This window comes from Rhincodon typus, chromosome 5 (genome assembly GCF_021869965.1).
Source record: "Rhincodon typus isolate 14 chromosome 5, sRhiTyp1.1, whole genome shotgun sequence".
Lineage (NCBI taxonomy): Eukaryota > Metazoa > Chordata > Chondrichthyes > Orectolobiformes > Rhincodontidae > Rhincodon > Rhincodon typus.
This window is the reverse complement of record NC_063336.1, coordinates 104,822,246-104,841,042: the sequence shown is the minus strand read 5'-3', so window position 1 is coordinate 104,841,042 and position 18,797 is coordinate 104,822,246. Positions and strand designations below refer to the sequence as shown.

Sequence of the window (18,797 nt, the reverse complement as noted above, 5' to 3'; positions counted from 1 at the left end):
GAAAATTAGTGAATATTGTGTGGGGGAGAAAGGTAAAATAAAGTGCATTCCAAGCAAAATGGAAGAAAAAATGTTTTTATTTCCCTTGTTCACTCAATGTAGTGACATAATAATCCAATGATGCATGGTTGAATAAAGACAAAAGGGAGTTTGAGCTCAAGGCGAATGTTATTTGGAGACTTACAAACCATGGAACAATTATTCAGTTATTTGGATGTAGTGTTTATCAGTCACTGCTGAACCATTTTCTTGGAGACTTGATGTTGCAGTCAATTTGTGAAATGTACTTTCATCACATCAACAATATGTTGAAAATTTTCCCTCTCTGATACTTGCAATCGTTCACCCAGTATGAGGTGTTCATTACTTGTTGCTGACCACTAGTTCCCTCTGCTGCTCGTGGTAAAATAAAAAGTATGCAATTTCGAAAGGCTCCAAAAAGATGCATAGATAGGTTAAATGAGTGGACAACTATGTGGTAATTGGAGTATAATGTGTGAAAAGTGAAGTTCATTTTGGCAGGAAGGATAAAAATGAAGCATATTGAGTAAGAACTATGAGGTGCAGAGAGATCTGAGTGTTCTCATGCATGAATCACAAAGGTTATTATGCATGTTCAGTAATTAACTAGAAAAGCTGACAGAATGCTATCATTTATCAGGAGGGGAACTGAATACAAAAATAGAGAGGTTATGCTTCAGTAATACAGGGTGCTTGTGAGAGCGTATCTTAAGTGATGTGCACAGTACTGATGTTGTTATTTAAGGAATGGTGTAAATGCATTGGAGGCAGTTCATAGAAGGTTTACCGGATTAAGCTATTAGATCAGTTTCTCTTCTGTCCTGGTTTTCTATCAACAATCCCCCTGTCTGCCTACCCCTTATAAATCTCTCCCTATCTACACACCACCACTCCAAACCCCACTCCCTTGCATTTTCAGCATAAATACCACATTTTCCTAGCCGCTATCAGTTGTGACGAAGAGACACCGGACCCGAAACATTAACTCTGCTTTCTCTCCACAGATGATGTCAGACCTGTTGAGTTTCTCCAGTATTTTCAGTTTTTGTTTCAGATCTCCATCATCCACAGTTACTTGTTTTAATTTACTAATTTACCGATACCTGTAATGAGTGTTATTTTATGAGGAACGAATGGACAGGCTAGGCTTGTACCTGGAGTTTGCAAGAGTATGAGATGACTTGACTAAAACATATTCTGAGGGGCATTAACATGGTAGGTGTGGAGAGGATGATACCTCTAATGGGAGAATCTATGGTAACCATATGGAGGTGCTGGTCTTGGACTGGGGTGGACGAAGTCAGAAGTCACATGACACCAGGTTATAGTCCAACAGGTTTATTTGAAGTCACAAGCTTTCAGAGCACTGTTCCTTGGTCAAAGGAGCGGTGTTATGAAAGCTTGTGATTTCAAATAAACTTGTTGGACTATAACCTGGTGTCATGTGATTTCTGACCATGGGAGAATCTAGAACTAGGGATCACTGTTTTAAAAATAATGGACTACCCATTTAAGTCAGAGATTTTGCATAATAAATTCTCTCAAAGACTAATGAATCTTTGGGATATTCCGCCTGAAAAAATGATGGAAGCAGAGTCCTTGAATAAGTTTAAATGCAAAAATAGACAGATTCTTGTTAGGCAAGGGGAGAAAGGTCATTCGGGGTAAGTGTAAACGCAGATTGGAGGTTAAAATCAGATCAACCATCGTCGTTACTAATCATTCACTAACGAGTATGATTGTTCACCTTGGAAATTCTGTGTAACTGGTCATGCGTTCTTGAATGGCTGATAAACCTGATCATACAGCTGTATCTCCAACCGCACATTTGACAGGTGTATCCAATAGGTGGGCATGGTCCTTGGTGTTGAAATTACTGCATTCCTTTCTCCAGTTTCTTTTCTATACTTCCTCTTGCCGATGGGTGTTCTCAAAGAATTATTGCCTGTAACACAGCAGCTTCCTCCAAATCGGTTTCTTCTGAGCGAGGATCTCCCATGAATTGACATCTATGTTGCACTTCTTCAGGGAAGCCTTCAGGGAGTGTTTGAAACTTTGTCTCTCATTTGAAAGCCTTCTTCAAGCTGGGGAAAAGTGATTTGCTTTGGTATTCCTTGTAGCGTTAGTTGCTGGCTGAATTCAGCTCTTTCCACATTTCCTTCACTCCATTAAAATAAACTCTTTGGAGATCTTGGTGAAGACATCATTGGAAGTTCATTAGTCTGTTCAGCACTTGGAAGTGCTCAATGTTGAGCTTTGTTTCTGAGGTGTTTCTTTGTCTTCAGCTACTTCTGGTGGCATTTGATGGACATAGAGAAATGGATGAGCTGGTGGTCTGTCCAGCAGTCATCTGCACTGATCATCGCTTTGGTAATGAGGACATGCTTTTGGTCTCAGGAAGGAATGATGATGTAGTCGATCACATACAATTGCTTTGATGTCTTTTTAATGGAACAGTGTGTTGGTGATGACCAGCCGATGTTCCATGCATTTAGTGAGCAGGAGAATCCTGTTACATTGCAACAGACAATTCTTTCCCTTCTGATGGTTCCTTTCCAGACTTGGGAGTAATTTTCAACCCTGACATTGAAGTTTCCAAAGATGGTAATCTTATTTCCTTCAGGATGTTGGTGAGGATGGTGTCCAGGTGGACTAGAAGCTTTCTTTGGACTCATCAATGGTATCGAGGATTGGAGCTTTGGCACTCATGACCATTGTCTGCCAGTTCTTGACTAGTTGCAGACACACAGTCATGAGGTGATCACTGATGCCAACAGGGAGTGCTGAGAATCGGTTGACGAGTTCATTCCTGATAGCAAATCCAATTTCACATATCCTAGGTTGATCCTCAGGGTTTTACTTTCCAGAAGATCATGTAACCACAACCTTCCTCCCTCAGCTGCTCTTCGTCTATCCTTTGAGTCTCCTGCAAGGCAACGATATCAACCTTGAAGTAAATGCCTGAGCTCATGAGCATCAAGGGCAGTTCTTCATTCTGGATGATTGGTTTGCTCGTTATCCATAAGGGCTAGTATTTTCCACATTCCAAGACTGAGTTTCACTTTGATTTTCAGACTACATGAGCCTGCTGGATACAGTCTTCCAGCCAACTTCATGATGGAACAGACTACTTTTAGAACACCTTTTCTCGTCCCTTCCCCACACTGGGTGGACAGAGCAAATCCAGAAGAAGGCTGCTAAACTGTGAAGAAAACGGCCAAAATGCTCTCCTGCTTCTATTCCTAGAGCAGAAAAACTGAGTTACCTCCACCGCCTACATGACATTCCAGGGCTATGGACTTCCAGATCTCACAATCCTGTCCCTATCACCTCTCATCGCAGGGCTTGTGTTGTGTGTTGGGATTGAGAGTTGGGGGGTGCGGGGAGGGTTTGAATTCCTCTAGACTTTGTGCAGGATGTCTTTTAATGTGAATCACAGAATCCCTGCAGTGTGGAAACAGGCCCTTTGGCCCAACAAGTCCACACCGAACCTCAGAGCATCCCATACAGACCACCCCCCCCAAAACCCACCTAACCTACACCTCCCTGAACACTACGGGCAATTTAGCATGGCCAATCCACCTAACCTGCACATCTTTGGACTGTGGGAGAAAACCGGAGCACCTGGAGGAAACCCACGCAGACACGGGGAGAATGTGCAAACTCCACACAGACAGTCACCTGAGGCTGGAATCGAACCCGGGTCCCTGGCACTGTGAGGCAGCAGTGCTAACCACTGATCCACCATGCCGCCCATTGTGGGAATGCTGTTTCATGTTAGCAAATACATGGTCCTTCACAGAAGGTGGTTTGGGTCCAGCGGCAAGGAGACCTCAACAAGTGGGGACCTCGATACTGCTGCAGCCTTCATCCACCATCACTATCGTTGATATCACACAAATACCTTCCACTTGGATCACTGACGAGGACTTGCTTTCGATTGAGCTTTGTCTGGTTTCCTCTCCTGTGACCTGAGCGTCGTGGGTGACGCTGCCAGGAGCTGAGAACTCCTGCCAACATCACTCTCGGGATCAGTGGAACACTCAAGCCTCTCCACTACAGCAAGGTGGCAATCCACAGAAAGGATGAGATCAACCAGGTTCAAGAGGATGAAAGACCTACACCTGCTCCAACTTTGTGTGTTTGTATATATGCATGATCTTATTATATCAAGTAATTCAGGACATACTATGCTGTTGCTAAATCCAAAAGGTTTTTACACTTAATAGTATATGTACATAAATAAGGACCCTTCTGAGATCATGTCCACACCATATGTACTTGAACATATCCACATGTTAAATATTAGGCCTTTAACATGTAGTTATAAATCCAACTCCCTTCCTCACTATAAAAAGCAGCATAAAACAAATGAAATTCTTCCTCAGTTTTTAAAGATTGTTTTGTAATGCCTGAAGGATAACAGACAACAGACCTATATCTCACAAACCTATATATTAGTACAGACATATATATTACTTGATTCCCATAGTCTTCCTAACAAAAACCCAAATTATATTTTATTATATAATATGTCCCATCCCAAAAGCATCATTAATTTATTGCAATAGTGTAGGTGAATATTCTAAAGGATATCTACGTACAGGAGTCGAACAAGGAATGATATTTCCAAGCCATGGAAGCATTGAGGAGTTTGAGGAAGGGAACAGGAAATTGAGGTTGGAGGGGGAGCAGCAGTATTGTGGAATGGCCTGGTAAGTTCGAGAGCACTGGGATCTGATCTGAAAGCAAAGTGACTTCTATAGCTATGGTTATAGGGAAATAACCTCGGAGTGCAGGAAATAGAGGGATCAGGGCCCCAAAATCCATAAGAACTTGACGGTAGGGGTTTGGACCATTGCAAGAATATGATATAATCCAGCACTACTTAAGGGTAAAACTAAAATCTCTTGCCACTGAGGGGCGAGAGGTCCATTAGAATGGATCTGATCCAGTCTCGTCTTTTTACGCGTAAGCAAAAGTAAATTTTCAGGATGTTATTTATTTATTTCTGTGTCTGGTGGGCTATCAGTGAGATGTTTGAAAGCCGAGTGTTCTTATGTGAGTGCATTTATATATTTTGGTAATCATGTAAGAACACAAGAATCTGGAGTAGGAGCAGGCCATTCAGCCCCTTAAGGTGATTCAATAAAACCATGAAAACTCTGAACGTGGCCTCAACTCCACTTTTCTGTCTGCCTCCATAACTATTTGCTGCCTTGTTAATCTGAAAGCTATATAATTCACGTTTGAATATGTTCAATGAAGCAACCTCCACTGTTCTGGAGAAGAGAATTCCACAGACTGACAATCCTCTCAGTTAATTTAGATAAATGTGAGACCTAGTCCTAGACTTTGCTGCAGGGAAAAACATTCTCTTCACATCCATCCTTTTAAATCACTTAAGGATTTCTTTGCCTGAATCTTCCAAGCAATGCTGACTGGATAGCTGCTGTGCTCCAAGGGAAGGGGGCTGTGCTCTAAGAGTTCTCCATCTGATACTGCTGCACATTCCTTTCAGAAACTTATAATCCTGGTTGTCAAAGAAATGTGCAGCACAGCGCTCCTTGTGAAACTCCGTCTGAGTGGATAGAGACAGAGGAATACTGAACACACCCACTTTTTAGTTGCACGAGGCGCCATATGCTAAGTTTAAAAGTCCAGTTTTGAGAATGTGAGTGGGTGACAGGATGAGTGGGTGAGGTAGATAGATAGATAAGTGAGTGAGAAGGGTTGGTTGGGTATGCACGGTGAGTCAGTGGGTAGGTTTTTATGAGGTGTTATGTGGATGAGGTAGTAGTCAGGGTGGTCAGTAGGTAGTTGGGTCACATCAGTAGGCACTTTGGTGGTCAGGAATTAGTTGGATCCTAATCTGGGGTAGTTAGATTGGGTTGGGGAGATAGAATTGGGTCAAGTTGGGTAATCAGATTGGGATGGGAGTTAGTTGGGATGAGATGGAGGTCAGTGGGTAGTCATGTGGTTGTCAGGTCAAGGAGCAGAATGATCTGATGTAGGTGCCTAGAGGCAGGGTGGTGCATTGGAGGGCGTGGATATATGTAGTTAATTGATTAGGGGTAGCTGGATCAAGCAACACAATCAGGTTGTGTCAGTGGGTAGTCGGGTTGGGAGGTGATCAGGGGTCAGAGACAATGATGGAGGGGTCAGTTATGGAGTTACTCAGGTGTTACACTACAATCAACCTGTCTAACATTCCCTAGGTAACTATTCAGGTAAGTACTACAGAACTGTCCACTGTCTCCAACTCTAAATCAGATTTAGAGGTTATTCATGCAGGGTCCCAGGTAGCAGGAACTGCCTGTCAGAAGTTTAAACTTCCCAGACAATTCCCACTTAGGTCTGGGCATCCGGAATTCACGGGATTCCAACGTGCATATTTAGTCATACATCCACTGCCTAACTTTCCAAGAACAGGACGACTTAACCCTACGTGATTCCATGAGATCACCTCTCAGTCTTTTCTCAATACGGCTGGGTAGAGGACCAACCTGTTCAACCTTTTCTCAGACAATCTCCTGCAATAAGTTCAACGGGAGATCACTGGAATCTCCAAAGAAATGGCAATTATGACTGAAAATGTCTGCTTACTGAAGGAGATTGGGAGCTCTCCAGCAGAATTTCCTGATAATGTTTCCAACCCCATGTTATCCACCAGAAATATGTTTATTCATGAACTTGAGATCCCCATTGGACAGCGTAAACCAATTATATGTTTAATGTCTCTTAGAGTCTGTTACATCTATATTCATTGATACTTTGCCTATATATATATGTCTGATACTTGTTTAACACTTGAGCATGTATCATTTTCCCTTCAGATTGCAAGATCCAAATTGTGACCCTTAATAACATGAAAATTATTATGGAACAAGTAAATTTATTATACACTGGATAATAGAGATCGTATTGCTTTTGGTTAGAATTTGGTGAAACTATTTTAAAATTAGCACATGTTTCATGAATTGTAACATATCGTTGTATCAATTGTTTTCTATACCTCGTGACAACATGCAGTATTTTAATGAATAGCATTGCATTAAATCTACTAAAAGTGCACCATAAATAAATGAAATTCTCAAGTTATGAATATCTGATGTTTCTGATAGGATGACAGTACTTACATACTGTTGTTTCTTGTCTGCACTTAGCCTTGTCATTTCTTCCTTCTCAGCATGCAACTCCTCTTCACTGTAGTTAAATTCACGGACTATAAACCTTGCAGAGAACAATTTTTAGAAAAAACTCTGCTGCGAGTTGTATTTGAATTCAAGTAATAATTTCATTGTGAAAGGAACAGGGGATAGATTTGCATCTCAACCACTTGATCTGTAATTGGCAGAGTGGGTTGCCCACCTATTAAGGAAATCAATATATTTCCGTTGAAAACACTGGGATGAAAATCAAGCAGATGATATAAAGCAGTGGTTCTCATTGGGGTCTGTGGAGACTTACCGGGGGAGCTGTGAAATAATGTGAAATTGTTTACTGAGCCACACAGACAGGTCAGGGTCTGGATCTTATTTTGTCACCAGCTAATCACCAAGACTGCCTGCTGCTGCTTAAAATACTGAGCATTTTGGCTAAAAGTCCTTACAGAGTGATGCGGCATAGGATAACAGTGTCTGCTGCCTCTTGCACTGGCACTGTCAAATTAGTCTCAAATGACCCTCCATTTGGTCTCCTGGTGTTCTGTAGGACCACTGATTTACCAGGCTGAATAAGTCAAATTCTGTTTTTAATTAGTTGGAATGTTAATGCATCTTTTGCGAGAACCACATTCTGCAATCCCTTTCACTTTTCCCTGCAAAAATCAACATTGTCCTTCATGTAGAATGATTTAGAAGTGTTGTTTTGAAGCATCATATAGGGTAGACTGATTTTGGAAGTAAGAATTTTTATCTCACTGATATGTGTCAGCAAATACCTATTCTATTATTAAGACATAATATTGCAGCTCTTTCACATTGTGGGACTGTATAGTACCATAGCATGCATGGAGTTCATGATAATTATGTTTATTAAAAGGAGCTGTTCAACCATAAATAGCTTGAGAAACACTAACATAAATGATGGTAAAACCCTCTCATTGAATTGCCACGTGCAGGTAGTACAGATAAAATTCTACCATGCAGTCTTTTTAAAGATGCTAGCTTTTTAAAGACGCAAGTTCTTCAAGATTTGTTACTGAGAATTCTCGACTTACAGAACTCCTTCATGGAACTTTCCACCTTAAAGAGTTGTGCTGGGCATATATGCTGACATGAACTCAGCCAAAAGAATCCCTTAAGTAAGTCTGTTTGACATATTCAGTCGGGGGAAATTTCCCAGGGAACTGTTGGCAGCTTTGGTGAAAGACAGGATGGCAAATTCACTCTACTGGGTGGAAATAATGGTTGCCTGATGGTGCCACCTCTTTTCAATATTTCCTGAGCCAGCTTCTTAGATATGAAGGATTGTTGCCTGGCGAAGTCAGGAATTCAATAAACCCAATTAAAGAGTCTTTGATGGCACTAACTGTAGTAGCACAATAATTATTCCAACATTACTCCATGATGTGGGGATAAACATTTTCACCCAGAGGGTGAAAGGAATCTGAAACTCACTACCCATAAGGATGGTAGAGGCAGAAACTCGCACAACATTTAAAAAGTATTTAGATGTGCTGCCAAAGCTTACAAGGCTACGGGCCAAGTGCTAGAAATAAGATTAGAGTAGATAAGTGGTTGTTTCTGACTGGCGTAGAAGCAATGAGGTTTTTTATGTGTTTTAGATCTTTATTATGCTCTGACCGTATTGCACAGACCTCTTTGCTGTATCTATTGCCCAGCAAGTAAAAGGAGGCAGATGCATAGTGGAAGATGGAGGTTGCATTGCAAATTAAACATTTAAACATTTCTGGCGGAAAGAATGTGGCCTCTATCTTCTTAATTTACAGGCATGCCAGTGAATGTGGAATTCCAGGAGACGGAATTGTGAGGCTTCAGTCACTTGTCTGATGTTAATGGCACTGCTTCACTGACATTCATCCTTGCCTGCACTCCCACACCTAGCAGAATGGGGGCCACAAGCCTTCTTTACAGTTGGCCCCACCTTCTGCATCCTTTGACTCTAGTGCCCACCTGCCTCCATTAATTCATGGCAAATGTAGACACAGCCTTCTAATTTTCTGCCTGCTGTAAAAAAAACCAACAGATGCACCACAGTGGTAAGATTGGGAATCGGATATTGATCAGACATTGGATTCCTAACACTCCTGTGAGATTCAGACCAAGTCTCACGGATATAGATAGATCTCCGTCCCAAATTGATTGACTAGTGTCAACAGGGTATCACCTTCCCAGAAAGATAACTAAAGACAAAGGTTTAAATAGTTTCATGCAGTAACCTAATACAGTAAGATTTCTGAAAAAAAGTAAAATGGAAGATAATTGTATACAGCCATAAAAGAAGATTTGGTTAAGTCTCAATAATGTTGCTATGTTGCTTGAACACAGTTGCTTCCTTGTTTCAAGTAAAACACAATATTTTCTTGCTGTGGATTCTGTTGAACAGCAAGTACTATATGAAAAATTTTGTTGTGTACAGTGGACCACAGGAAACTGATTATTGTTTTCTTTTGTGTCATATTGGATTTCCACATTTAATTTGATAATTCTGATCCATTCCTTTGTTGATTGTGTGTCTGCCTTTGCCTATTATAGCTTAATTACTGGTGCTGCCATACGCAAATTAAAGCATTAATTCCAATAGTTTGCTCCTTTTTAATGCATCATTCTGAAACAAGTAACTCATCAACTGAAACTACTAGTGTCTTTTTTGTGCCAGTTTCAGTCTTGTGGCACATTTCCACATAGCACACATATGGCAGAGAACGGTTTGGGGTAAATTTTATTACTTTTCATCTGCATCACTTGCAAGGGGTAGGAAACTGCAGCTTGTTCAAAATCACTAAAGTGTTAAGGCACAGGAGGAGGCCATTTGGTCCATCATGATTTTACCAGCTAGCCAAAGAACATTATGACTTAGTGCCATTTTCCTTTGCCTATTGTTTCTAAGCAAACAATCATCCAATGCCCTTTTGCTTGCCTCAATTGAAACTGGCTCCAGGGCACTTCCAGGCACTGCATTCCAGATAGCAAATATGAATGACAATTTCTTTTGATGTTCAGAAACAAACATAATCAGATATTGAATACAGGGATAATTTCAAAATATACAGATGATACAAAACTTGGCAGAATTGTAAACTGTGAGGAGAATGGTGTAGAACTTTAGAAGGACATAGGGAAAATGGTTTGGGCAGATCGGTGGTCGAACGATTCTTTGTGTGAAAAGGTTTCTCTCACATCAGATTTGCCACATTTGCAAATCACTTTACATCTGAGCTCTCTCATTCCTGATCCTTTTACAAACAGGAACAGTTTCCCTCTATCTACCCTATCCAGATCTCTCATGATTTTGATAACTTTTATCAAATCACTTCTTAACCTTTTCTCTCTGAAGATAATAGTCCCAACTTCTCCAATTTATACTCATAAATGAAGTTTCTCATCCCTTAAACTATTATGGTAAACCTCTCCAATGTGTTCACTTCCTAGGACAGCACACAAGACTCCAGTTGGTGTCTAATAAGTGTTTGTACAAGTTCAACATAACTTCCCAACTCTTACACACAATGACCCTATTAATTAATACCAGGGTTCTGCATGGTTTGCTTACTGTTCTAGCCACCTGCCTCATCAATTCAATGATCTGAGTATATATACACCCATGACGTGGAGGTACCGGTGTTGGACTGGGCTGGACAAGGTCAGAAGTCACTTGACACCAGGTTATAGGCTGACACCAGGTTATATTTGAAATCACAAGTTTTTGGAGTGCTGCACCTTCATCAGGTGAAGTGAAGACATGCATACAGGCACAGAATTTATAGGCAGAGAGATCAATGGGCAGAGAGATCAAAAGATCATACAAATGGTGTAAATGGAGTGTCGACTGAATGAGTAATAAGTCACTGTAGATATCAGATAGTGTGAGTAAAATGTCAACATCTAAATAGTAAGTGAAGGGGATGACCTATAATCCAATTAATTGAGGCAGAGAGATAATTACAAAAAATTCAAGCGAGGTAGTGCTGGAGACAAACCAAATGGCTGGAATAACATGATTAAGTATAACAGTCGCATGCCGAGGGTCAAACCAAAGTAGCAAGTAATCTAAAACTGTATAAACTAATTAAAGTAGATATGGTGTTAAAACAAGAGTTTACAAATACAGAACAGTGTGGAAGGGTTACATGTAGTGTGACATAAACCCAAGATCTCTGTTAAAGCTGTCTACATGAGTATGGAACTTGGCTATCAGTTTTTGCTCAGCAATTCTGCGTTGTTGTGTATCTAGCCTTGGAGGATGCTTACCCGAAAATCTAAGGCCGAATGCCCCCTTGACCGCTCAAGTGTTCCCCACGGGGAGTGAACATCCCTGTCTAGCGACTGTTGCACAGTGTCCATTCATCTGTTGTAGCGTCTGCATGATCTTGCCAATATACCGTGGCTCAGGGCATCCTTGCCTGCAGCGTATGAGATAGAAAATATTGGCCGAGTCACATGAATATCTGCCATGTACGTGGTGGGTGATGTTCCCACGTGTGATGGTAGTGTCCATGTCAATGATCTAACATGTCTTGCAGAGATTGCCTTGGCAGGGTTGTGTGGTGTTGTGGTCGATGTTGTCCTGATGGCTGAGTAGCTTACTGCGCATGATGGTCTGTTTAAGATTTGGTGGTTGTTTGTAGATGAGAATTAGGGGCGAAGGGATGAATTTGGTGAGACATGGTGAGACATCATCGATGACATGGTGAAGGCTGTGAAGAACATGGCCTCGTTTTTCCCTTCTGGGGAAACAATGGACGATGAAGTGTACACTGTCGGTCATGTCCCGTGTCTGCCTTCTAAGGAGGTCGTTGTGATTTTTCATTTTGGTGCGTCGGAACTGGCGATCAATGAGTTAAGCATCGTATCCTGTTCTTATGTGGGCGTCTTTCAGCATCTTTAGGTGCCTGTCATGTTCATGCTCCTTTGGTGTCGTGTGACTTCTGACCTTGTCCACCCCTGTCCAACACCGGCTCCACATCATGTTTACCATCGACACCACAATCTGCCTGCTCAAAGTGGAGAGGATCTCCAAGAAGATCACACATATTGACACAGACATAAGTTTCTGCAGAGATGGTCCTGAAAGGACTACAGATCATGAACGCACTCAAGTCAACCTACAACACAGATTACACTGAGAGACTCTGCCATCGCACCTCTCGCACACTCCTCAATCATCTCATACACCAACTCTACAGCAAATGCTGCAAACTTGAAATCAAGATAAGAGTCCAAATTCTCAGCTTGCACTCAGGATACAGCAGACCATCTCCAAGACACTGCCAAGCAGATGATGCAATGGAACTATCCAACCTACATGCACACCAAGAACAAGAAACTGGAGGAACTTGGCATCACCACCAGCAGTAACCAAGCCTCCCCTGGTACCACAGTTGAAATCAGTACCACCACAGGGAAATCCATCGTCAACTTGACTGACCATACCCTTCAACCAGACAAAATTGAAGTTCTCAGCCAAGGGCTCGATTTCTGCCCCACCACCAAAATGGACCCCATTCGTCTCGCAGCAGACACAGAGGAATTCATCAGGCGAAAGAAGCTCTTGGAAATGTTCCGCAAACTCCAAGATTGTCAACAGAGAGGTCAATGACACAACTGGAACAGTTAACAGAATGATTCATGGTTGAGCAGCCAAAGAAGAAACAGTCAAACTAGACCCCTCCAGAAGGCCACTGCCGCAGGCTGTATATATATGCTCAAGCTGTCAGGAGATTTGTTAATGCCAGATTCATCAGCCATGCTCACAAAATAGTGCAGAATGTCAGCCAAGCACAACACAACGCCACCCAGGCTCTCAATTGCAACATCGCCTCTAAACCAGCAGAGAAAGGAGGAGCCATTGTCGTACAGCATAGAACAGACTACTGTTCATCCTCCTTTGGTGTCGTGTGACTTCTGACTTTGTCCACCCTGTCCAACACCAGCTCCACATCATGTTTACCATCAACACCACAATCTGCCTGCTCAAAGTAGAGAGGATCTCCAAGAAGATCACACATATCGACACAGACATAAGTTTCTGCAGAGATGCAAGAAAGCAGAGAAAGTCCCGAAAGGACTACAGATCATGAACGCACTCAAGTCAAAGAAGCATACCGACAGCTGAACAATCAGGAACACTACAGGCAACTACCTAACGATCTGACCAAAGAACACACCCATCAACTCAACAGACTGATCAAGACCTTTGATCCAGACCTTCAGAGTATCCTATGCACTCTCATCCCACGTACTTCTCGGATTGGAGACTTCTACTGCCTTCCAAAGATTCACAAAGCCAACACACCTGGGCATCCTATCGTATCAGGCAATGGGACCCTGTGTGAGAACCTCTCTGGCTATGTCAAGGGCATCTTGAAACCCATTGTACAAGGAGCCCTACATGGCACTACAGATTTCTCACAGAAACTCAGTACCCATGGACCAGTCGAACCAGGAACATTCCTCACCAGAATGGACGTTTCGGCATTCTACACCAGCATTCCCAATGATGATGACATCGCTGCAACAGCCTCACTACTCAATACCACCAACTGCCAATTTCCAGACTCAATCCTACAACTCATCCATTTCATCCTCAACCACAATGTTTTCACCTTCAACAACCAGTTCTTCATCCAGACACACAGAACAGCCATGGGGATTGTATCACAATATGCCAAACATTTTCATGCACAAGTTCGAGCAAGACTTCTTTACGCACAGGACCTCCAACCAACACTATACACCAGACACATCAATGACATTTCCTTCCTCTGGATTCATGGCAAGGAATCACTGAAATGACTACACAACAATATTAACAAGTTTCATCCCATCATCAGACTTACCATGGGCTATTCTTCAGAATCAGTCTCATTCTTGGACACACGCACCTCCATCAGGGACCAACACTTCAGCATCTCACTCTACCGCAAGCCCACAAATGCATACTGCACTTCTCCAGCTTCCACCCTAAACATGTTAAAGAAAACATCACCTATGGACAAGCTCTGTATATACACAGGATCTGCTCAGAGGAGGAGGAATGCAATGGTCACCTAAAGATGCTGAAAGACACTCTCATAAGAACAGGATACGATGCTCAACTCATCAATCGCGAGTTCTGATGTGCCACAGCGAAAAATCAAAAAAGACCTCCTCGGAAGAAAGACACAGGATATGACTGATAGAGTACACTTCATCGTCCAGTAACTTTCCCAGAGCACAGAAACTATGCCATGTTCTTTGCAACCTTCAACGTGTCATCGATAACAACAAACATTTCACTAAGATAATCCTTATCCCCCACTTCTCACCGTCAAACAACTTCCAAACCTTAAACAGACCATCATTTGCAGCAAACTACCCAGCCTTCGGGACAACATCAACCACAACACCGTACAACCCTGTCATGGCAACCTCTGCAAGACATAGATACAACCATTACACGTGGGAACACCACCCACCACGTGCACGGCAGATACTCATGCGACTCGGCCAATGTTGTCTACCTCATACCCTACAGGCAAGGATGCCCCGAGGCATGGTATATTGGTGCGACCATGCAGACACTATGACAACGGATGAATGGACACCGCGCAACAATTGCCAGGCAGGGACGTTCCCTCCCAGTCGGGGAGCACTTCAGCAGCCAAGGGCATTCAGCCTCCGATCTTCTGATAAACGTCTCCAAGGTGAGATACAAACAAGGCAGAATTGCCGAGCAGAAACTGATTGCCAAGTTCCGTACCCATGTAGACGGCCTCAACCGTGATCTTTGGCTCATGTCGCGTTACATGTAAGGTAAAATCTTCCTGTCTTGTTTTAACGCTATCACCTTGAAACTTCACCTGACAAAGGAGCAGTGCTCCGAATGCTTGTGATTTCAAATATAACCTGGTGTCGTGTGACATCTGACTTTGTATACACCCAGGTCCATCCACATTTTTCCTACCTAAATCAGCTTACCCTTCTCAGCATTGAGCTTTATCACCGCCTATCTACATACTCCACCAACTTGTCAATGTCCTCATGAATTTCTATGCTGTCCTGTTCACTGTTTACAATTCCTCCAAGTTTCATATCACCCACAACTTTGAAATTATCCTCTGTATTCAATGTCTGAATGTGTTTGTTTCTAAATATGAGAATAAATTGTTGCTGTTTCTTCAGCATGTGTAGCACGAGTTCCCAGACACACACTGTACTAACTGCTGAGGCATCAGAAGAATTAAAAGAAAACCTTATTGAATGAACTGGGGGGGCTTATAAAAGTGAAAATCAGTCTCTTTGTATTTTTGGTCACAAGCTTATGATTCAATCATCTATTCCAATTTGAAAGGAAGAAAACTCAAAATATGAACAACAGGATCATTTAAAACGCTTTCAAACTTACTTGTTTTCTCTGGCTCTGATTTTGAACTCATCCACGGTTTTCTTAAAGAGAGTTACTGTAAAGAGGGCTCCCTCTGTGTCTTCTATGATCATTCTGTGCATCAGAAAGGTTTGTGAATTTACTTTACAGAAACTTCCAGTGTGTGATTTCAAATAGATTATTCAAAACAGAACATACAGATGTGGAAGTTTACACATGCTGAGAGAAAATCTAATGCCACTTATAATTCACATTTTACCCTGATAAGTCAATTTACAACATTTAAGTTGTAAGTGCATTTAAGTAGATTTATGCCACAACCATTGTTATTGAGTTGTCGATGATGCAGTACGTTGTTTAATTGTACAATATGTGAATTTTGGGAGCTTTGGCTTGGTATTTATTTTTAGGAAATTCATTACAATATTTTACCAGAGTCTAGCTCCAATGAAACAAGATGCCACATCCATTCACAAAGGATACTTGAATTAAAATCATATTAAATAGCCTGGGCAGATCCATCTTCCTCATCTGTATCAATGATAGCAAACTCCAAAAAAACAAGAGTATTTGGTTCTAAGTAAATGGCATGTTAACTCTTAAGACTGTGACAATGCTGCTTCTGTAAAAAGGTTATTTTGTCCTGGGTTTTTTTTTGAAGAGAGGTTGTAAAGGCAGAGGCGCTGAAGAGTTTAGGCAGCCACAAAACTAAAACAGTTTAAGAATGGAAGGGGTGTGGCCAGTGCTTCCAGTTCAGGGTTTTCTAGTTTTTTTTGGCTTTAGCAGACAAAAGATGTTTTGAGTGCCAGAAAGGTTGCAAGCTTCAGTAAAGGATTCATAACTGACTTTCTCTGAAATCTCTTTGGATGTAGTTCCCTTTTGCCTGTAAGAATCTGTTTGAATTTGCCTTTTTGCCAAGAGGTGTGTTTATGGGATGTTACTATATTGGAACAGTTAATTAGTTAAGTTGCTGTTTTGGGTCGGTTAAGTTTTCCAATAGTTAAGTTATTCTAAATTCTGCTTTCTTTTGTTCTTCTTTCAACTGTAGTGTTTAAATACATTCTGTTTTGCTTGAACCGAAGTAGTTTGGCCAGTTACATCACACCTGGAACATCCACTTCACATCTACCTTTAAAATAAGAGAAAGTTAGGGTCTAGGCTACATTCTTAAAGCATTTTGAGGGGGTCTGGCCTGGTCCGGTCCATAACAAGACCTCTTTGCCAAGCAGTAATGGTAATTCAAACCACTACAACTCAAGCAGGTGACAAGATTAAACACATTAAATATTGCTTTTTACCTGTTCTAACCTCTCTTCAGCATTTAACTTTTAACTCAGTATTTCAGCCACTGATGATTTTTAAATCTTTATTTTCATTTCCTTTTACTATCTCTGTGATAAAATTTGGAAAGTCAGGCAGTGAACAATAGTACACTAAATGCAAGGCTTTTTATGGCAGTGATCTACATCATTCCACCTTGGCACCATTATGAGTTAAACTTGAGTAGTTTTCCATACAAAGAACTTTAAAGCAAGGTATGCACTAACAAGTCTAATTAATGTCAGATCTCTTCAGATGCCCAGCTACAGCAAAGTCTGTGCCAATATTTATGGTAACGTGGGAAACATGGAATATTACCTTTGGACAATGATCTTTTTGTATGGGTGGGAATTTCCCCGACTGGGATGATGTGAGCATCGGAGGGAAAGGTGGGAAAATACAGAGAATGAAAAAAAATCGAAATCGCAACATGGAGAAAAATGTTTGCAATTTTCTCCTGAAGCCTGAAATACTATTTCAGAATCTCACCATTTCTGACTCCAGCATCGGCAGTTCTCACTTTCTCTGTTTGAGCTGTGACTACTTTGCTTCTACTTACTTGCATCGGATTAAAGCCCCCACTCACCCTATTTATGTACCATTTCTAATTCTCCTCTCACTCCTTGAGAAACTAGATGGTGCAAATTCCTGACCTGTACCCCAAAGCAAGTACCAGGTAGCTGCTGCTCACTAAATGTTTGTCCCAGCATTACTGTCATTTCAACAGAGAAACCTGGTCTATTATTTTTAGGAACTGCAACAACCGATTTTTGGAATATTAATGAAAGGGTGGTTTTCGCAATGAATGGACTAAAAATGTGAAGAAAAATCAAACTCATATTTATGATTCTCAGGCTTTTTTTAATGGTTCATATGTTCAACTTGTCTGGAAATTTCCTTTCATTCATAATGCATGAAGGGAAAATTCCACTACTCAGTAGCTAAAGTGCACACGATAATGCAGTTTTTATAGTTAATTGTTCCTGTCTGGCAGTATTGTCAGCTTGCATAAATAGGTCACATTTTGTGATATGCTTGCCGAAGTGTTCTTTGATTTTTTGTTGTTTGCAATTGGTTTCATAAAATTAAATAATTACAAGCAGATATTTCATGACAGGAAGATAAATGAAAAACAGCATTTAATATGATTTTTAGCTCAAACCAAGACTTTTCTATCCATAATTTTCAATGATTTACCATCAATGGTAAATCTGTGACCTATCATGCTGATTATTCTTCACTTTAGCAATATCCAACAGACTTAAATATATGAACAGCCGCTGGACGTTAATACTGGCATTTGGATCAGAGATTAAACCAAATAAAGGACAGAAACAGCTTCTTAGTCAATGATTGTTAGGGGAAGGTTTCAACTGAAACATTACTTATACCTTTGCTTTGTTCTCTTCTGTGAATTATTTGAACATATGACTCGATTTTAGTCCACTTCCCTTTTAACAAAGGGTGGGAGAGGCTTGGGAAAACAGCCAGCTAGGCACCAACACCTGATTTTCACAAAGGCATGTTGGGGGAGAGTGATTAACCTTATCTCAAGAAAGCCATGCTATTTAAAGATTTTAATTAAGCTGCCCGTCTCTGATTTTAGGAGAATTTCAAATGTGCGAACTGCAGGCCGGGTCTCCGGGGCCTGGGAAAGCTGACAGGTGGAGGAAAGTGCAAACAGTAGTCTTACTGCTGCTGGAACAGCTTCTGCCCAGCCAAACAAGCTGAACACTTCCATCCACATAATCAGAAATGCCTTGCTAAAATCACATCAACCCCTTTGATCAGAACCACCCAGGCTTGCAATCATATGCCCCAATCTCCTCTTAACCCAATCACCCTTCCATCAACACCGAAGCTTGATCTGTCGATGTCCCCCATCCCCTGTATATTTTTCCATGTAT

General features: G+C 41.4%; 1 protein-coding gene across 2 annotated transcripts in view; it reads right to left on the bottom strand.

Annotated features, from left to right (window-relative positions):
- LOC109915808 (V-type proton ATPase subunit C 1-A-like) overlaps positions 1-18,797 on the bottom strand; it is a 91,975-nt gene that overhangs the window by 23,153 nt on the left and 50,025 nt on the right. For both annotated transcript variants that reach the window (XM_048596437.1, XM_048596438.1), the window contains exons 9-10: positions 15,592-15,684; positions 7,161-7,254 (exon numbers count right to left, since the gene is read on the bottom strand). In XM_048596437.1, the coding sequence (XP_048452394.1) occupies positions 7,161-7,254; positions 15,592-15,684 (187 nt within the window). The remainder of the gene's footprint in view (positions 1-7,160; positions 7,255-15,591; positions 15,685-18,797) is intronic.